We start from the raw sequence: 22,198 nt of genomic DNA, 5'->3' as shown, positions 1-22,198 counted from the left end.
TTCTGCAGGAGTGTGCGATACCGCACCTCAGCTCCTACAGGCAATGGTCACGATGGTGGTCCCATGGGCCATTGATCTGGTCAGAAGAAGTTGACTCTCGTTCCTCCAGCCTGGGTATTCTGCTGTGGGGAGGCAACTTCACCATCTCCAAGGTTAAGGAGGTGGTGGGCGGTCGCCTCCTCGCAGCAGACGTATTATACAAGAACGCTCCGCTCCGGTTAATTAACGTGTACGCTCCGGCTCAAAACAGCAAGCGGCTGGCGGTTTTTCAGCAGCTCCCACTGCTGCTGGTGACCTCCAGGCTGGTCATTCTGGGTGGTGACTTCAGCTGCATCATCGATGCGGCTGGACGATCCGGCAGGGCTGACAGCAGACTGGACGCCACGTCCAAATTCCTGATGGAAACAGTAAAGGATGCCAAGCTGCACGACGTCTTCAGCAACCCTGCAGACGGAGCACAGCGTAGATACACCAGGTCGCGGCCAGACAGGGCCAGCCGTTCCAGGATAGACTTCCTGTTTGTGTCCCGTGCGTTCGCAGTCAGATCCACCGACGTCAAGCCAGTGCTCTTCTCTGACGACTGCCTCCTACTAGCTGACTGTCACTTACAGGAAGACCAAAGAGTTGGCAGGGGGACATAGAAGCTGGACGTGCAATTGCTGACCCCAGAGAACATTGAGGAACTCGAGGGATTACAAAGGTTGGAGAACGTGAAACCCCTCTTTGAGCCCCTGACACACTGGTGGGAAGTGGTCAAGGGAAACATCAAGAGGTTTTTCATCCTCAAAGGTGCCCAGAAAGCTAGAAAGGAACAAAGGGAAATGTCCCGTCTCCAGAAAAACATGCAGAATCTGCTCTGGCTGCAGTCGATTGGGGTCGATGTAAAGGAAGACCTCCTAGAGGTGAAGAGCCAGCAAGCTTTGCTCTTTGTCTTGGAGGCCTCCAAGATCACCTTCCGGTCCAGAATCCGTTGCGTGGAACAGGATGAGACGTGCTCATGTTTCTTCTTCCAAAAGGTACCCAGAGAGAGCTCTGTGATCAGCAGCCTGAAGAAGGAAGAGTGCTCAGTAAAGTCATCACGGTCCAACATTTTGAGAATCAGCAAATCCTTTTATGCCGGATTGTATGATGTGAAGCCCACAGACAGCACGGCCTCCCAGTCCTTCCTGTCCTCTATCACGGAGGTCTTAGATGACAGTACTTGGGAGAGTCTGGACAAACCACTAACTCCTGACGAACTGACTAAGGCCCTTGAGTCCTTCGAGAAGAGTAAAACTCCCGGAAGTGACGGCTTACCTGCTGAGTTGTATTCAGCTCTGTGGGGCTGGATTGGCCCAGACCTGCTAGAAGTGTACAAGAGAGTATGCTCCTAGCTGGCAGCATGTCAGAATCCATGAGGAAAGGCATCATCACCCTCACCTACAAGGGGAAGGGGGAAAAGGAGGAAATTAGAAATTGGCGACCCATTTCACTGTTGAATGTGGACTCTAAGATTCCGTCCAAGGTCATCGGAAATCGGGTCAGGTCTGCCCTGGAGCTGGTGATCCACCCTGACAAGACCTGCGCTGTACTTGGCAGGAAGATCTCTGACAGCCTTGTGCTACTCAGGGATACGATTGCCTATGTGCAGGACAGGGGTGTGGACACCTGCCTCATCAGCCTAGACCAGGAGGAGGCCTTTGACAGAGTATCGCACACCTACATGGTGGGTGTGCTCTCCAAAATGGGGTTTGGGGAGGGAATCCACAACTAGATCCAACTGCTCTACACAAACATCAGTAGCACAGTTTCAATCAATGGGTGGAAATCAGAAAGCTTTCCAATTAAATCTGGGGGGATCAGGCAGGGCTGCCTCCTCTCCCCTGTCCTGTTTGTGATTTGCATAGCACCCTTTGCTGAGTCCATCAGGAAGGATCCAGGCATAAGAGGAGTGACGATCCGAGGCAGTGGAGGCACTCAGGTTAAAGCCTCCCTGTACATGGATGATGTCACCGTCTTCTGCTCGGATCTGCTGTCAGTGTGCAGACTGATCAACATCTGCAACCGGTTCGAACTGGCCTCAGGAGCTAAGGTAAATCATGGCAAGGGCGAGGCCATGTTCTTTGAGAACTGGGCTGACCGATCCTTTGTCCGTTTTACTGTCAGGTCAGACGGCCTGAAGGTGCTGGGGATATGGTTCGGAGAGACCGGGGCATGCGCTAGAAACTGGAAGGAGCGAGTGGCTATGGTGAAAAGAAAACTGAGCATGAGGCAGCAATGCTCCCTCTCCATTGCGGGTATGAACCTGGTCATCTCGGTGTTGCTGTACATGGCGCAAATCTGGCCCATTCCACACTCCTGCACGGTGGCAATCACCTGAGCCATCTTTCGCTTTATCTGGAGGTCGAAAAGGAATTGTGTTCGCAGGGACATGATGTGCAACCTCTAGATAAAGGGGGGAAAAATGTGCCCAACATCGCCCTCATCCTGATGGCCACCTTCGTATGTGGCTGCATCAAGCTGTGCATAGACCCTCGGTACGTAAACACCAAGTGTCACCATGTGCTGAGGCTCTACCTGTCCCCGATGTCGTGAAGGGGATGGGTCTGGCCATGCTCCTGCAGAACGCTCCAAGTAGTTGGACCGTGCCGTACCACCTGTCCCTCAATGCTGAGGAGCCCGGACTGACAGGTAAGGCCAGGGTTGGGGGTCGTGGCAAGGTGGGGTGGGTGGGGATAAGTGGTATTAAAGGTGTTATGGGAGGGGGTGGGAAAAATTTATGCAGAGAAACACCTTTGACCACACGTCCATCAGACGTGGTTGGCACATAACATCCTAGAGGCCCTGCGGGAAAAGGAGATGGTGGATCCTGTCAGATGGTTCCCCGAGCAGACTATCAAAGTCATTTGGCAGAATGCCTCATCACCAGACCTTTCCAACAAGCACCAAGACGCAGCTTGGCTGATGGTAAGAAAGGCCCTCTGTGTCAGATCCTTCCTACACGCCAGGAATCTCACCCCCTCCGCACGTTGCCCTCGAGGTGGCTGTGGTGGGGACAAGACCGTTGTTCACCTCCTTGTGGAATGTGCCTTTGCAAAGAAGGTCTGGAGAGAGATGCAGTGATTTTTGTTGAGGTTCATCCCAAGCAGTGCTGTGACACAGGACTCTGTGCTCTACGGGCTGTTCCCAGGGACACACACCGAGACAAACATCAACTGCAGCTGGAGGATCATCAACTCGGTGAAAGACGCTCTTTGGTCTGCCCGAAACTTGTTGGCCTTCCAGCGCAAAGAGTTGTCCCCGACTGAGTGTTGCAGACTGGCACGTTCCAAGGTCCAGGACTAAGTGCTGAGGGATGCACCAAAGCTTGGGGCAGCCGCCGCAAAGGGGCAATGGGGAAAGGTCGCTATCTAAGACCTTTCTGCCACAGTGCACCGAGGGACTGGGAATTGTATCGACTCCTTGGGCTGCACGACTCATAATCAATGTACGCATTGAATACTAAATGTATCATAATTGTATTGAAGCACCTCAGAGTGCAACATGATCTATCTACCTCTGTCTGTAATAACCATGTTGAAATGTCTGTAATGTTCATTGATTGTATTGAAGCACCTCGTGATCCATGTGGAAAAGTTGAATATGATTGCACTTTATGTGATGGCCATTTAGAAATGTTTTGTAATGTTCTTTCAGATATTTTATGAATAAAGTATATTTTTTTCAAAAAGTAGGTGTGAAGGCCGGGGGGGTGGTGGGGAGGGGGCATGTAAAATCCAGCGGCTGGCTTTCCTGCTGCCTACCCGCTTGCGCCCAATCTTGTCTGAACTTTTAAGGGGGACGGTGAAGGTGTCAGGCAGCCCACCCGCCCTTGGGGCCATTGAGGCTCTTAAGTGGAAAATTGATGGCCACTTTAGGGTCTCATCCCGCCCCCACTAATATTTTACCTCAGGCGTGAGGAGCCCATGCCTAGCTGCACAGGCTGGTGTCGGGCAAGGGGGTACCTCCTTTGGGGGCCCCTTTGGCCCAATGGAGGCACCACCCCCCCTCAAGGTCACCCCACCTTTAACCCTGCCACCCAGCCTCTTGAACCCACCACCCCCCCCATACCCCCTTTAACACCACTTATCCCCACCCACCCCCCCCGACCTTGCCACGACCCCCAACCCTGGCTTTATCAGTCAGTCCAGGCTCCTCAGCATTGGCGACCGCTTGTATTCCCAGCAGTGGCTACTGGTGATGCTGCTGCTGCTTGGACTCCTGGGGCTGCCAGACAATCCGATTGGCCAGCAGCTCTCTAAGGTGGGATTTTCTCCCGAGAAAGGGGCAGAACCCTCACCTTGAAGCAATTAACTCTGCTCCCAGTGTTAAATTGCTGTGGGCCAGCCATAGGGATGATGGGCAGATTCCACCTGAATCTTTTAGCCAGGGGACCACGGTGCCCCATAAAATCCAGCCAATGGATTAAGCTCGAACACACCTGTGTTGCTGCTGAAGGCAGAATCACGTGGAGAAATTATAGCCTAGTTAAAGCTCTCTGATAGCGTATGGGGCAGATGCTGGCATGGACATCTCAATCTGGCCAACATAGTTTTGGAACTGATGATTCAGGAAAAAGAGTGGACTTTCAGTCAGCAAAAGCGATAGGTAGCATCACTTAAAAGTGACTCTGAAAGTGCCAGATCCATGTATACAAGTGGAAACAACTTTTTCAAGCTACGGAAGCATGGCAAGAAACCATCCACAAAGACACCTCATACTTTGAGGCACGTTATGTTGCTTGATGTTGAGTATAAACGCCAGCTGAGGAAATTTCACCTGAAGAATCAGAATTCCCAAACTGGTGTGTTGGGAAGGCACTGTTCAATCTGTGGATGCTCACCTCCAGAAAAAAATAGGTCTCATCAGTCATCAAAGAACTCGCTACAAAAATTGAGATGATATTCTGTCTGTTTTACTTGAGATCAAAGGGTGAACCATGATCCCATCACTGCAGCTCATGACTAGGTAAATAGGAGTATAGGAAATAGAAGCAGGAGACCATTTCGCCCCTCGAGCCTGTTCCGCCATTGAACTAGATCACAGCTGGTCTTTACCTCAGTGCCATTTTCTTGCACTATCCCCTTATCTCTTGATACCTTTACTACTCAGAAACCTATCAATCTCTGTCTTGGGTATACTGAATGACTGAGCCTCCACAGCCCTCGGAGGTAGAGAATTCCAAAGATTCATTAATGATAGCCCTTAATCTTATGTCAACAGATAGAATTAAATATCAAGCACTGATTTTTTTTTTCTGTGCTTGATTCACTGGGTGAAGAAATTCCTCACCATTTAAGTCCTAAATAGCCTACCTTTTTATTTTGAGACTGTCCCCCTGGCTCGAAACCCTCCCAGGGGAAGTATTCTTCCTGCATCCAACCTTTCAAACCCTGTAAGGATTTTTTATACTTCAAAGTGATCACCTCTTATTCTTCCAAATTATTCTGCAAAACCTTTGTGACATTCATTGAACTCACTGAAATAAAATTACTCAACTTAGGCCCAGGTTTTCACTCCTGGGTCAGGTGCACAGAGACGGGAGAATTCCCGGCTCTGTGACTCCAACCTTTAAAAAAGGCCACCCGAAGTGCCAATTTTTATTCTGGGGGGGCAGGCTGGAATAGAAATTAGGCCCACCACCCCTAGCACGAGTACGGAGGCTGCTGCGTGCGGAGTCGGGCCGGGTGGGAGGCCTACCTCTGTGCTCCGGCATTTTGTTGAATTCTATATATATATATATAAAAAAGTATTAAAACAAAAAACAACCCTCGAGCCAAAAAGTTGTTTCCACTTTCAGAGTCACTTTCCAGCCGCCATCCCTCACCCCACCAAAACACTCCCCATATCCCATCCGTGCCAACCTATGCCATCTCATGCCCCTCACCCATGGCTCCTGATACCCCTATGCCAACACATGTCCCTCCACTGACCCTGCCATGGCACCTCACACCCATATACCCCTATGCCAACACATGTCCCTCCACCGTCCCTGCCGTGGCACCTCATACCCATATATCCCCATGCCAACCCATGTCCCCACCCACCACCCTTTGCCCTTACGTGCTCCATGCCAACTCACCTAGTGTCCACCATGGGCAAACCTCATGAGCATGCTCACATAAAATAAAAGTTATGTGTCTATTGATGACGACACCATTTTAAACAAGAAAACACTCTCATTGATTAAAAACCATTCAATACCTAGAAATTTCTTCAACTACGGTAATCTCTTATGAAAACAAATATTTCTATTCTGTAACCACCTGTAGCTGTCAAAATACTCACTTAACAGGCACCCCATTGTGATAGTGTTAGTTTGTAAAATCTGTCATTGCAGCACAAATCCTATCATGAACGCCCTCAGGCTATGTCAACAGACTGAAATGAAATATCAAGCACTGATTTTTTTTTTTACTCTGTTTAAATTTAAAGCCCAGCAGAATTAAATCTATTGACAGCTTTGACAGCTCCACTGAGTTCTGACAGTTTGACAACTTTTACAGTTCCACGAGTTTATACACTTTGCACAATCATATTTACTTTTAACAATCCTAAAGGATCACTTACCTCTCCCGCAGGGTGCCTTAGCTCTCCCCAAAGGGTGCCTTACCTCTCCCAAAAGTGTCCCAGGACCATACCCAAAGGGATACTGTACCTCTCCAAAGGGGTAGCCTGGCTATCCAAACAAGTCCACCAAGTTCAGAGCAGCTCTTATCTGGTCTAATCTGCACACGCTGGGTTTCACACTTCTGGCCTACCAAAATCCCACTTCAGTGGAGGCAGCTGGTTCCTTAAATGGTCGGCTGCTCTGGAAAATGTGCAGGTGCAAACCTCAGCCCAGCACCAGAGTGGGAAATGCCATCTTTGGGAGTGGGGCTTAGGATTTTCAGCCATTTAAATTGGCTTAGTTGTAGGAGGCAGAGGGTGATGACAGAAGGATGCTTTAGTGACTGGAAGCCAGCATCCAGTGGCGTACCACAGGGATCTGTGCTGGGTCCCCTATTATTTGTCATTTATATAAACGACATAGATGACTATGTGGGGGGTAGGATTAGTAACTTTGAGGATGACACAAAGATTGGCTGGGTGGTTAATAGTGAGGTTGAGTGTCTTGGGCTACAGGAAGATATAGACAGGATGGTCAAATGGGCAGATAAATGGCAGATGGAATTTAACCCTGAAAAGTGTGAAGTGATACACTTTGGAAGGAGTAATTTGATAAGGAAGTATTCAATGAATGGCATGGCACTAGGAAGTTCTGAGGAACAAAGGGACCTTGGCGTGTGTGTCCATAGATCTCTGAAGGCAGAGGGGCATGTTCGTGGGGTGGTGAAAAAGGCATATGGGACACTTGCCTTTATCAATTGAGGCATAGATTACAAAAGTAGGGAGGTCATGTTGGAGTTGTATAGAACCTTGGTGAGGCCACAGCTGGAGTACTGTGTGCAGTTCTGGTCGCCACATTATAGGAAGGATGTGATTGCACTGGAGGGGGTGCAGAGGAGATTCACCAGGATGTTGCCTGGGATGAAACATTTAAGTTATGAAGAGAGGTTTGATAGACTTGGGTTGTTTTCATTGGAGCAGAGAAGACTGAGGGGCGACCTGATCGAGGTGTACAAGATTATGAGGGGCATGGACAGGGTGGATAGGGAGCAGCTGTTCCCCTTAGTTGAAGGGTCAGTCACAAGGGGGCATAAGTTCAAGGTGAGGGACAGAAGGTTTAGGGGGGGATGTGAGGAAAAACTTTTTTACCCAGAGGGTGGTGACGGTCTGGAATGCACTGCCTGGGAGGGTGGTGGAGGCGGGTTGCCTCACATCCTTTAAAAAGTACCTGGATGAGCACTTGGCACGTCATAACATTCAAGGCTATGGGCCAAGTGGTGGTAAATGGGGTTAGGTAGGTAGGTCAGGTGTTTCTCACGTAACGGTGCAGACTCGATGGGCCGAAGGGCCTCTTCTGCACTGTGTGATTCTGTGATTTATGCTATTTTCGCCACGATGGAGAGCCTCTCTGTTGTGGCAAAAATCTAAGCCTTAGAGTTTGTTGCCCCTTAGGATGGCAAACTGATCTTTATCGAAAGGAAAGACCTACAAAACTGTTCTTATCTTTGAAAACAAGTCCTTCTAAAGCTTTTTATAAAAAGGATGAGGCCATTCAGCACAATCAGTTTGTATGGCCAAGAGGGAGGTAAATTTTGGAAGAACGAACAAGGATTGGGAATAAACACTTAAAGGAAATGTACTAATTGGTGTGGACAAATAGAGAGAGCTAGTGGATAATTTAGCTAATTCCCTGAAAGTCTGGGTGACAGTAGATGGGATTATGAGAAACGCGAAGCATTATGGATTTTATAATTAGGGACATAGAGTCCAAGAGGAAAGAGATAATGATGAACTTAAATGTGTAAACATTTAAAATGGAGGAAGATGCAGGGCTACAAGGATAGTGTGGGGCAGTGGGATTAATTTTGGATTGCTCTGGCAAAGAGCTGACACTGACACAGACACAGTGGGTCAAATGACCTCCTTCTGTAAGTGTCCTGTAGTTCCGCAATTTGACTGTTTTGCATTGCTATACCTTTTTTGCACCATTAGTATGTTTTAATTGGTATTAATAGTTTAACTTTTATGTTTTTGATATATTATGATTTACATAGATGCATGATGCAGAATCCAGAAATGAACTCCTGCACCTAAGTGACCAGCCTGGCAAGGGAAGATTGTAGAAGTCCTTGATTCCAATGCAGAGGATGCTTGTGCAAGAATGGATAGTGTGTGCCAGCCTGGGTCACAGCAACAAGTGTCAATCATATCAACCCACTCCTTTACTAAGTTGCTGAAGTTTCACCGAGAGATCTTGGTTGGTTGCATCAAGAACACAGAGTGTGTCCTGAGCAACTTGATAAAACATGAATACATTTCCGGTGAAGAGGCTGAATTGTCACAGCAGCATCCTACACAAGCAGCTAAGGTAATGACTCCATGCACCACAGCTCAAATGTTTGAAATAAAAACAGAAAATGCTGGAAATACTCAGCAGGTCGGGCAGCATTAGAGTTGTCAACTCGGAGTAAAGCTATTCTGGGAGAGCTTTTTCCCCCAAACATGATGATGTTGTTGGTTGATCTTTGACCTGTCATTTCCAAACCTGTGCATAATAAAGCCGTCAATTTTTATTTTAGCACGAGACTCTGAGTCAAGTCTCTTGGTGGAAGGCTTTCTAGGCTTTTAGGCCTTTGTAAGCAATGCAATTTTTTTAGCCCAGCAGCAAAGCAGGAATCTGGAAGCAGCACTCGCTTTTACCTCTCAGACTCTGGGCACTTTCTTTTCAGCTGGGGTCCAGGGAGCCACTAAAGCTCTCTAGGCTTGGCTGGACTGATGGGTATGAATTTTCCAGGCAGGCAGGGGCAGTTGAAAGTTCGGACAATTGCCCTTAATCGCTTGCTCCTTTACCTCCTGGCTGGGCTGGCTCCTAAATTTTCTAACTTCCCTCAGTCTGGACTCGAGCTCAGGTTGACTCGAGGCACGCTCACTCTCAGGCTCAGTGCGGGCCACCGGTGGGAAAGAAATAGGCAGTGAAGTCGTGAGTGCGGTATGTGTGTGCAGCCGTGATGTAAACATTCTATGTCATCACACTGCGCCTACTTGGGAGTGCTGCCTGTGAATGCAATCGTCCATCCCTGTTTAATTAAATAACCTCTGTTGCTGCTGGGAGTCAATTAATGAAATCCTATCATTTTAAAATCTCCCGGACTGCTTTCCGTAGCTGCTGGGAGATTGAGGGCGAATCCAGTAAGTCTCCCAGCCATTCTGCGAGGGTTGGCAACCAAAGGCAGCATCTGTAGAGGGAGAAACAGAATTAACATTTCAAGTTGACAGTCTTTCATCTGAACTGGTGATTCACCAGAGCAGGTTCTGATGAAAGATCATTGACTCTGCTTCTCTCTCCACAGATGCTGCCAGAACTGCTCAGTATTTCCGGCATTTTATTTCAGATTTGCAGCATCCACAGTATTCTGCTTTTGCCTCAATGTTTGAATTGTTTTGCTGAGCTCCTGCGGCATTGTCCTGATAAGTAGGAGGTTGTTTATTGGAAATGGATTTACTCTCCTGTCTTTACAAGTGTTTTGTCAAGAACCAGGCAGCATTAAATGTCTGTGTAGAGATCTGGGTGCATCCAAGAGAGGGCCTAGGTCTGGCATGGGTGGCATCAAGATCCTACAGTATTTTGAGACGGGACCCCAAATCTTGGAGCATGGGAGATGGTTCTGGCTACACTGGTGATGGAGGTTCTGGAGCAAGTACTGGGATTACAGGGGGAGGGGTACAGGAATCTGTGAGCATTGACAAGGACGAGTGTCTGGGCGTATAGGGCATAGTTTTCAAATCAGAGAGCACTGGGACCACGTGTTAGGGATTTGTGAGCACAGAAGGGAGTGGGAGGTCTTGCAGTTGATTTAATTGGAGGACTAAATCATATAGGTTGTAAAACAGACAGAGACCCAAGCCCCCTCCATGCCTGGTGGATGGCTTAGGCTAAAACTATCCCAATAATACATGATATAAGATAGAAATAAAGCTTTGAAAATTCAATCTTCAGTTTCTTCAAAACTGAAGAACTTCTCAGATGCTCACAGAATGAGGAGACATACCCATGTATATCTTTCAATGGCATGCAGGGTAAATTCTGCAAACCACACTAGTTAGAGTACACAGATGTGATTGGTGGCTCGGGCCACCTGTCGTTAGGTAAAAATATCCATTTGAGGCCCAAATCTTTGGAAATAGTCAGAGGTCTTGAACAAAGAGTTTTGATGAAGAAATTAAAATCCAAGAAAGGCAAGAAAGTGCATAAAACTAACCATGCTGTTGCATAATATGTAATTTCTTCATTTTGAATTAAATATTTAAAACTTTGTTACACATTATTTTGAAATTTCAATTATTGGGGGTGAGAAGGGAAAGTACAAAGGAGTCTCTTTAGGAAAGATGGTTGAGTGATTTGTTTAGGGTACAATTTTCATTCAGTCCTGAGGTTTTTTTTTTGTTGCATTGCATACGTTGGAATGTTTGATGAAATTTTTTTCCATTACAAATGTTCACTCAAAAAGCGTTACAGGAAATAATATTTGTGAACAGAAGATTTTTGACCGATACAAAAAAGCACTGTGGTGCTCAGTTATTTTTGGGTCTCCAGTCTTGGCATCTCAGAAAGAAAAGTCAGATCTTCTTGTACCTAGCCATAATGGGAATGACTTGTATGTCTTTTCTCTCAAGAAAGGGCACCAACACCTCATGAGTATAGGCAGATTCAGATGTAGCTATGTAGACCAAGTGATTCCTGGCTTGACTGCTTTGGCTGATCTAAACCTGCTGTACTCCCAGCAATGTGCTTCAGCCCCAACCTCAGAAGCACACTCCATCCTGTACTAGCGTGATGTTTTCCATTCCAAATCGCGAGGTTGAGCCAAATGAGGGACTGCTGTGCTCTGCAGCCCACTAGGACCTGGGTTGAGACTCCAAACTCACTGCGCCCTTACAATCAGATTGATTTATGAATCCTGGTGAATGTCTGCGACATCCATTACGATGTAACATGCTTTCTTTTAGGTTCGAAAAATATTGGATCTGGTTGAGAGCAAAGGCGAAGAAACAGCAGAATATTTCCTACACATTTTGTACCAGGCCAGTGAGCTTTACACCAACCTTAGCCCATGGCTGAAAGAAATACAGTATCAGCCATCAGAACACATACTGACCAAACCAGTAATTATCACAGACGCCGGTAAGTATTTCTTCCACAAATCCAATCAATTAATTAATTATAAATTATTCTTCCTTTCAGCTTTTCCCATTGTAAGTCCTGAGGTAAACCTGTCGCACTGTAATTATACCTTCCCCCTGGTGGTGATATGGCAGGGCACAAAGCGTTACTGCAGCCTGACAAGTTTGCATGAGCAGTTTGCTATAAACAGAGATGTGGGAATTTGTAACACAGACACAAAATTAAGGACAGAATATGCGATTTTCAAATGGAAACTTAACTATTTATGTTCCCTGGTCCAATTATGCCCTGCCCTCTAAATACGCTTCTCCCACCTCACCTGAAGATTACACGTGGCTTGACACAGTAGGAGATTGACTAGATTGTTATTAATTATACAACACTTTGAACAATTAGTGCTCAAATCTTCTGGATTGTATGCATCTTTCTTTTACCCCCTTGGCTTTCTTCTTGTCAACGCCTGTGTAAAAGGAAGAAACAAAATTTACAATTTGTACCTTATTAATATTTCCTTGTAATGTCTACTGCTGCCACTTGTCTGTGAACTTGCTTGTGTTCTGATCACTATTGGAGAGTGTCTAAGAAAGACCAAGGGAGAATGATGAGCATGGAAGGGTTCTTTCCAAGAACAATATTTTTTTCAAACCATACCCCTAAGGTGAAATTTGGGAGATATTGCATTGAATTATGTAGGATATACAACACAAAAAGAGGCCATTCACCCCATCTGGTCTATACCGCCATTAATTGTTCCACGTTAGCCCTCCTTTATCCCTCTTCATCTAACCCTATCAGCATATCTTTCTGATCTTTATTCCTCATGGACTTATCTAGCTTCTCCTTAAATACATCTATGCTATTCACCTCAACTACTTGTGGTAGCAAGTTTCACATTCTTACCATTCTTCGGGAAAAGATTTGTTTGAAACTGTTTTACAATTATGGGCCCTAGTTTTGGACTTCTTAGAAATGGAAACGTTTTCTCTTCGATCCTTCAGCATTCTCTTTTCTAGAGTAAAAAGTCCCAGCCTGTTCAGCCTTTTCTGATAGATTTTATCTCTTAGTACTGTTAGTATTGGTCCCAACAGTTGTCTGAAGTGGTATACAGTAAGTAGGCCTGTTTGCATGATTACAATTACAGAGTAAAAACCAGTTGTAATAACTTTCCATTTTTCTTTTCAGTCTCTCAGTACATTCAAAAGATTAAACATGATCTACGGCAGGACACAAAGTTCGTCACTTCGTATGTCCAGAAAGAAGACACCTTGTTGGATGATACTTACACTGAGACTCTTATGGAATTAATCAATGCAGTCAATGAAACCAAAGGAAGCATTTCACACTTGGAGGATTTGTTCAGTGATACTGGAGTCATCAATGAAGATGCAGAAACAGTGTTTGTAACTGGTGATGCTGGGGTTGGTAAGACCATACTGCTCCAGAGACTTCAGAACTTGTGGTCCAAAGGGGAGCTCTGTGCTGATGTTAAGTTCTTCTTCAAATTTAGATGTCGAATATTCAATAGTTTTAAGGAGGAAGATAAGATTTCTCTCCGAGATCTACTGTTCAAATACAACTGTTACCCCGACAAAGATGCCGATGAGATATTCAGTTACATCCGACAACACCCAACTTCTGTTCTCTTCACACTGGACGGGTTTGATGAAATTAATGTTGACTGTGACCTTAATGATATCCCTGATATTTCTTCACCCTTTGACCCCACACATCCTGTGGCCCTGTTGATGAATCTTCTCCGAGGAAAGTTATTAAAATGTTCCAAAAAAATATTGACAGCACGAACTGGTACAAATCTACCATTGAGAATGGTGAGAAAGAGAGTGACACTGAAGGGGTTTTCCAAGGACAACTTACTGCAGTATTTGAAGAGGTTCTTCAAAAATAAACCCCTCCAAACCTCGGTTTTGACCCAGCTGGAGGCAAACCCTCACCTGTGCAGTTTATGCTCAGTGCCGTTGTTTTGCTGGATTATATGTAAATGTTACGAACACTTTCAGTCCGAGTCTAGTTCCCAGCAGTTGTTGGAATATGTCACGTTGACTGACATTTACCTGTTGATGTTAGAGGTTTTCCTAAACCGTTCTTCCAAAGCAGGATTGAACAAAAGAAACAGTAGTCAAAGTGAGACATTCAGATCAAAGAAGGATGCACTAATGAGATTGGGCAAATTGGCAAAAGAGGGGATTGAAAACAGCAACTTCATCTTCAGTCAGGAGCAAATCACAGCAGCTGACATCTCAGAGGAGGATTTACAGTTAGGCTTTGTCAAGAATGCAGGACATTACGATGGATGTGGGAATCAGTCAACATATGAGTTCCTTCATTTGACTCTCCAGTCATTCTTTGCTGCATTTTCCTTGGTTGTGGATGAGAAAATCAGTGCAACGGAAATCATTAGGTTTTTTGCCACATGTGATAGCTACTTGACTGGAGCCCGGGCCAACGTTCTTTTGTTAAGATGTTTGGGCTATAACACACACCACAGAAAGGACCCATTTGAAACGAATGAACATTTGCAGTTCACTACACTTTTCCTCTGTGGCCTATTGTCTAAAGCTAAGAGGGACTTATTCAAGCATTTGGCTTCCACAGGAAGTGTCCAAAGGAAACGGTCAGCACTCAAGGCCTACCTCGCCGACTGTGTAAAGTCACACTTAAAAAATCTTCCTCAAGCGCCATTTGAAGAATTTTCTAAAGTGCAAGCCTTGCCCCGTTTTATCTGGCTGTTGCGCTACATTTTTGAAACCCAGAGTGAAGCAGTAGCCAATCTTGCAGCTAAGGGGATTTGCGCTGATTATATCAAGCTCACCTTTTGCAATGCTTTCTCTGCCGACTGCAGTGCAATCGCAAATATTTTGCGCCATCGTAAAAAATCAATTGCACTTGAATTGGACAACAATAATATCAATGACTATGGAGTGAAAGAGCTAATTCCTTGTTTTGATAAACTCACAGTGGTTAGGTATGTTTTCAGATATTCTCTTCCATTCTTCATCAAAGTATTAGTTGTGTCATTCGGATAGAAGGGAAAGAAAGAACGTGCGCCTTTCAGGATGTCAGGATGTCCCAAAGTGCTTCACAGCCAATGAAGTACTTCTGAAGTGTAGCAATTGTTGTAATGTAGGAAAACATGGCAGGCAATTTGCACAGACCAAACCCCCACAAACAGCATTATGATAAATTACCAGGTATCTGTTTCTTTTTTTAAATATTGTTGGTTGAGGGACAGAAATTGGAAGGACATCATTGAGAACTCCCCTGGTCATCTTCAACATAGTGCTCGGTAACCTTTTATGTTTACTGAGGACATCTTGGAGGTGGTGGGGGTCAATTTACCAGCTCATCTGAAGGACGGCACCTTCAGATGCACAGTATATTCCCTGAAGGAATTTGCATTTATATAGCATCTTCTGCATCCTCCAATATGTCCCAGGATACATTACAGAAAATTAATTACTTTTGAACTCTAGTCACTGTTGTCCTATAGGTAAATGTGGCATTTGATTTTACACAGCGAGGCCCCGCAAACAATGAAACCAATGTCAAGTTAATCAGCCTTGGTAGTGAGGAGAATGATGGACACCTGAGCAGGCAAATGGGGCCTCAGTTTAACAGTTCATCCCAGAAATGATGATGAACCACCCACACAATACTGTACTGAAATGTCAGACTAGATTACCCATTCAAGTCTCTGGAGTATGGCTTGAATGCACAACCTCTGTCTCAGGGGAGAGATTGCCAGCTCTGAGCCAGGCTGATAGACAAAGGCTCTTTCCATCTCACATGTTAAAGGTGCACGCTTTGAGAACTGAAACATCATTTTTCAACAAAGTGAGTTATGTCACAGAATCATGCATGACAGAAGGAGGCCTTTTGACCCATTGCATCTGTACCAGTTCTTTGAAAGGGCTGTCCATTTAGAGCCATTCCCCTGCTCATCCCCCATAGCCCTTCTAACATTTCCTTTTCTAGTACAGCTATATATCCAACCCCCCTTTTGAAAGTTACTTTTCAATCTGCTTCCACCAACATTTTGGGTAGTGCATTCCACATGATAGCTACTTGCTGAGTTTAAAAAAAAAATCCTCAGCTCCTTTCTGGGTTCTGTTGCCAGCTATATCTTTTGGCTTTCAACCCTCTGTCAATGGAAACAATTTCTCTGTCTACCAAAATTCTACGCAATTTTGAACACCTCCATAAAATCTCACTTTGCCCTTCTCTTGCGCAATTCCACATTCTAGCTTTTCTGCTCTTCCTGAGGAAACCAAGAATCAGAACATGAGGGTAGATTTGAGTTGAAGGTGCTAAGTTTGAAATCCAACGTGACCTTTGACTTGAGGTTAATGCCTCAGGTGAGCAAAAGCATTCCTCCATGCCCTTGTCCCTCCCTATCTCTGTAACCTCCTTGAGCCCTCCAACCGCCCAAGACCTCTGCTTTTTCCATTTCTGGCTTCTTGTGTCTTCCTGATGTCAGTTGCCTCACAATTGGCAGTCATGCCTTTAGTTCTCTAGGTTCTGAGCTCTGAGATTCTTCCAGAAACTTCTCCACCTCTCCCTCTTTCTGCAAGACGTTCCGTAAAACCTATCTCTTTGCCCAAACTTTGAGCACCTGTCCTACTTCTTCTTTCATTGTCAATTTTTGTCTGATTCTACTCTTGTGACATGCATTATAAACACAAGTTGTTATTGTGAAGGACCAACAACAAAATGAGGAGAAACTGTGAAAATAAGTATTCTGTGATTTATTTCACTTCTATAGCACTAGTGTCCACTGTTATTGTGTATATATATATGTATTCAGGAAAATACTTTGGTACTGTTATTTGAATAGAAAATAATTGGAAAGATGTGAAGAATATTCAGAATGCTAAGGAGGAAGACATGAGGATTGGATAGATATGTTTACAAACAATCTTGATTCAAAACAGAATTTTGTATTTCACTGACTTGCTCATAATCCTATGCATTACAGGAGGGGTGCACCTATAAACTTAACGATTTCTCAGCCATCTCAAGTTGTTGGGTCGGAACAGCCACTTTATGTTACATCATGGCTGTAAGAATAGGAACAATGATGGGTGAAGCCTTAAGGATCAGTTAACATGAAGGAAACGTTGCAGTCTTTCTCTGACACGTGGAGTGAAATATTCGCTCAGAATTCCTTCATGTCCAAAATTTACTATGGAATACACTCATTTGCCTGCCTTCCTTAAAGAATGTAATCATTAGTGATAATTAAGTTAACCATCCAACACACTCAGATCCTGACAAAAAATACTGCAATTTGGGAAGTAGAGTTAACTGGGGCATTGGAGCTTTGCTGAAGTGTGCACTCTAAAAATGAGAGATGCAAAGTAGAGCTGCTATAGCACCACCACTGTCTGGAGGGCCTTATTACAGCGCAACAAGTTTATAGAAGCAAATTCCATTACAAATATGGACAAAGAAATTTGCTTATAATAGAAAAGAATGACACAGGAATATATCAATTAAGTCACATTACTGTTTGCCAGAGCTTGCTGTGCACAAATTGATTACTGCATTTTCTACATTGTAAGACAGGCTACACTTCAGAAGCACTTCTTGGTTGTAAAGTGTTTTGAGATACGCTGAGGTATTCAAAGGCACTATATAAATGCAAGTCTTTCTTTACATTCCTATCTAATACATCGTCAGACTATTGTTTTATTGTTATATACAATATTTGCCCACACAAATACATATATCATTGCAGTAAAGCTTTTAAAGATAGGTATTGGGTGTATGTCTACATACAATCGTGGAATGTTTGTAGCACAGAAGGAAGCCATTTGGCCTGTTGTGCCTGTGCCGGTTCTCTGCAAGAGCAAATCAGCTGGTCCCACTCCCCAGCCCTTTCGCCACAGCCCTGCAAATTTTATCTCTTCAGGTGCTTATCCAATTCTGTTTTGAAAGCCACAATTGAATCTGTCTCCCCCACACTCTCAAGCAGTGCATTCCAGATCCTAACAACTCGTTGCATAAGAAAAGTTTTTTCTTGTCGCTGTTGGTTCTTTTGTTATTCACCTCATAGCTATGTCCTCTGGTTCTCAGCCCTTCTGCCAATGGGAACAGTTTCTCTTTCTGTACTTGGTCTGGACGCCTCATGATTTGGAACACTTCTATCAAATCTCCTCTCAACCTGCTCCTCCCTGAGGAGAACAGCTCCAGCTTCTCCAATCTATCTGCATAACTGAAGTCCCTAACCGCTGGAACGATTTTCATAAATCTTCTGTGCACCCTCTCTAATGGCTTCACATCCTTCCTAAAGTGTAGTGCCCCGAAATACTGAACACAAACTCCAGTTGTGGCTGAACCAGTATTTTATAATGGTTCTTCATAACTTCCCTGCTTGTGTACACCGTGCATCTAGTTATAAAACTCAGGATCATGTGTACATTTTAACTACTTTCTCAACCCCCCCTGCCACCTTGAACAATTTGCTCACATGAACCCCCAGGTGTCTCTGTTCCTCCGCCCTCCTTTAGATTTGCACCCTTTATTTTGTATCACCTCACCTCATTCTTCCTAATAAAATGTATCACTTCACACTTTTCTGCATTAAATTTCAGCTGCCATGTGTCCACCCATTGTTGCCTTATCTGTACATCTAAGTCTAGGTCATTAATATATATATATCAAGAAAAACAGTTGTACTGGCACAGATCTCTGAGGAACCCAACTGAACACTTTCTTCCAGTCTAAAAAACAACTATTCACCACTACTCTCTGTTTCCTGTTGCTCAGCCAACTTTGTATCCATGCTGCCAGAGACCCTTTTATTCCATCAACTTCAGCTTTGCACTTTATCAAATATGTTTTGGAAGTCTGTACACTACATCAACCACAGTACCTTCATCAAACTTCTCTTATAACCCATCAAAAAAACTCAACCAGGTTAGATAAACAAGATTTGCCTCCACACTGGCTTTCTTCAATTATTCCTCACTTGCCCAAATGATTTTTAATTTTGCCCTGGATCATCGTTTCTAAGAGCTTTCCAATCACTGAGGTTAAACTGATTGAGCTGTAGTTGCTGGGTTTATCCTTACTACCATTTTTAGAACAAAGGTAGCATTTGCAATTCTCCAGTCCTCTAGCACCACCCCTGTATCTAAAGAGAGTTGGAAGATTATGCCTAGTGCTTCTGCAATTTCCAGCCTTATTTCCCTCAGTATCCTTGATGTATCCCATCCAGTCCTGGTGACTTAGCAACTTTTAGCCCATCCAGTGCCTGAACTGCCTCCTATTCTCCTGTTGCACTATGACTTCAGAAACATTTTCATCCTTGGTAAAGAAAGACACAAAGCACTCATTTAATACCTCAGCATGTCCTCTTTCTTCATGTATAGGTCCCCTTTTTGGCCTCTATCCTATTACTACCCTTTGCAATTTGTATACCTGTAGAAGACTTTTGGAACTCCTTTTTATGCTAGCTACCATCTCTTCTCATCACTTTGCATCTCTTTATTCCCTTTTTCACTTCCCCTCTTTCGAAATTCAGCCTGGTTCTCACCCTTGTATTATCAACCTGACATCTGTCATATACCCCTTTTTCTGCTCCATCTCTATCTATTTTGTCATCCAGGGAGATCTGGATTTGTTTGCCTTACCTTTCCTCTTCATGGGAATCTTGTCTGCAACCAAACCATCTTCTCTTTAAATGTGTCCCATTGTTCCATTACAGTTTGATTTCATTTAATCCCAGTTGACTTGTGCAAGATCTGCTCTCATGCCACTGAAATTGCCCTCCTCCAAATTTTTACCCTAGATGGCTCCTTGTCCTTTTTCATAGCTAACTTAAACTTTTTAACACATTGATCACTGTTCCCTGAAGGTTCCCCTAACTGACATTTGATCCAACTGACCCACCTCATTCCCCAGAATCAGATCCAGCAATATCTGCTTCCATGTTGGGCCAGATGCACACTGAACAAGAAAATTCTCTGGAACACACTTCAAAACTCATCCCCCCCTTTCTGCACGCTACACTATTGTGATCCCAGTCTAGATTGGGGTAATTAAAGTCCTCCATTATCACTACTCTATAATTTTTACACCTCTGTAATTTCCCTGCAAATTTGCTTCTCTATATCTTTCCCACTAGTTGATGGCTTATAGAATATACCCTAATATAATAGACCCTCTACTGTTTCTTAGCTGTAATCAATAGATTCTGTCCTGCTCCCTTCTTGGATGTTGTCTCTCTCCAGCACTGTTATGTTCTCCTTAAGAAATACCACCACCCCTTTCTTTCCTTCCCTATGTTTCCTGAATATCTTGTGTACAGCAATACTTAGTACCTATTCCTGCCTTTTTTGAGACAGGTCTCTGTTATTGCCGCAACATTGTATTCCCATGTGGTTATCTACACCTTATTTATCACACTTTGTGAGTTTACATACATGAACAGTAAACCTAATTTAGACCTAATTGCATTCTCTTCTACTCTGACCCCACCTTAATACCTTACTATTTCCTCTTCTAGTGCAATCAGTCTCTCCCAATCCTTTGTGCACCTTGTTTCTCCTTTCTATTGCTGCGTACTGTTTCTCACCCCCCTACCAAGTTAGTTTAAACCCTCTCCAAAAGCCACATGAAGACATTCATTGTGGCTTTGTTGAAATGCAATCTGACCAGCCAGTATAGGTTCCTTCTGTTATGGAACCAGTCCCAATTTCCCAGGAATCTAAAGCTCTCCCTCTTTCACCATCTCTCCGGCCACGCGTTCATCTGCTCTTTCCTTCTATTTCTATATTGGCAGTAATGCGTAGATTACTGGTTTTGAGGTCCTGCTTGCTAGTTTCCTTCAAAGCTCCCTAAAACCTGCCTGCAGGGCAACATCCCTCTTTCTACCTATGCTGTTGGTACTGATGTGAACTACCACCCTGACTGTTCACCCTTGCCTCTCAAAGCACTCTTTAGCCACTCAGCGACATCCTTGACCCTTGCACCGAGGAAGAACCTAACATCCTGGATTCACGTCTGCGGCTGCAGAATCTGTTTTTTTTGATAATCAAATCCCAACTCTATTGCTTTTCCAATTTTCCCCCTGCCTGTGTGTAGATGAGCTACCCGTGGTACTGTGCACTTGGCTCTGGCTGCACTCCTCGGAGGAAACATCATCTTCACTCGTATGCAGGACTGAATGCTGGTTGGAGAGCGAGATGCACTCTGGGGATTCCTGCACTGCCTGTCTGGTCCTCCCTGACTGCCTGGCGGCCACCCATTTCCTCTTTCCCTGCACATCCTTAAGCTGCGGTGTGACCATATCAGAAATGTGTTATTCACGTGGCTCTCAGACTGACGGATGCATCACATCTTTATCCAATGTGTCAAAATAGCCAAATTAAATAATTAATACAAAATGGTCAGCAATGCTTCTTTATTTGACATTATTCTGCCAGATTATCAATATGTGTATCTGCTTCTTTGATGCAATTGTCCCCCAGCCTTCTCACCCCGCTTCAGCAGAAGACTTGATCTTCACATCTCGTGCAGTGTGATTGGCTAGTTATCGCTAAGCTATCATAACTTCATTTGTCTTTTCTGTGTGATGTATCTTGTTCACTCTAATGTGTCCTTTGTCATTAAACTCAGATTGAGTGTAAATCAGGTCACAGATGATGGAGCCAAGGTACTGGCTGAAGAACTCACAAAGTACAAAATTATTAAAATCCTTGGGTAAGTGGTGAGTAAATATATTTTTTACACAATGAATATACAGCATTACGTGTAATCATTCTGTGAATTATGGTTGTTGGCCCTGAAGACCCTCTGGTCCATCCAATCTCTCTTGAAAAACAACACTGACTTCTGAATCACAATATCCACACTCTCTACCACACCCTACTTGAAACCATATGATCTCCTGGGAGAAGAAAAACAACAGATAAATACTCAAGCCAATTTGGAGGAGCGGGGGTGAGGGGGTGGTACATGGGTGACATGGTGTGGTGAAATTTGAAAAATTCCTTTTTGACCTTCTTAGACAATTGGAACTATTCCACGAGATCACTCTGACCCTGATTAACATTTCACTCCCTGCAGGCAGGGGCAGGTCCAGCTTTTGCTTTAAACATTACTGAGTACTGGATCAGAGAACCTGGCCAATAAGTTTTCTAAATTCACATTTTCCCATTGCAGTATTCGTGAGTTCCATCGAATTAATGCTGTGTTATTTATGCTCATGGGGTGCTGCTGTTGAGCTGAGTATGAAATGTTTTGAATTGTTTTGATTTCTAAATTTTGATGTTCTGACTGTAATTGTCACCTTGTAGCACAAGTCAAAAGCCTATTTTAACACACTTTAGTGTCTCAGTCTGAGAAGCGGCCCTTTGTCAATAGATG

General features: G+C 44.4%; 1 protein-coding gene across 3 annotated transcripts in view; it reads left to right on the top strand.

The window, feature by feature from the left end:
* nod1 (nucleotide-binding oligomerization domain containing 1) overlaps positions 1-22,198 on the top strand; it is a 60,858-nt gene that overhangs the window by 18,761 nt on the left and 19,899 nt on the right. For all 3 annotated transcript variants that reach the window (XM_078539407.1, XM_078539406.1, XM_078539408.1), the window contains exons 2-5: positions 8,682-8,995; positions 11,635-11,809; positions 12,992-14,792; positions 21,449-21,532. In XM_078539407.1, the coding sequence (XP_078395533.1) occupies positions 8,789-8,995; positions 11,635-11,809; positions 12,992-14,792; positions 21,449-21,532 (2,267 nt within the window). In that variant the 5' untranslated portion in view covers positions 8,682-8,788. The remainder of the gene's footprint in view (positions 1-8,681; positions 8,996-11,634; positions 11,810-12,991; positions 14,793-21,448; positions 21,533-22,198) is intronic.

This window comes from Cetorhinus maximus, chromosome 3, assembly GCF_964194155.1.
Source record: "Cetorhinus maximus chromosome 3, sCetMax3.hap1.1, whole genome shotgun sequence".
NCBI classification, from domain to species: domain Eukaryota; kingdom Metazoa; phylum Chordata; class Chondrichthyes; order Lamniformes; family Cetorhinidae; genus Cetorhinus; species Cetorhinus maximus.
This window is presented reverse-complemented; position numbering and strand designations above follow the sequence as displayed.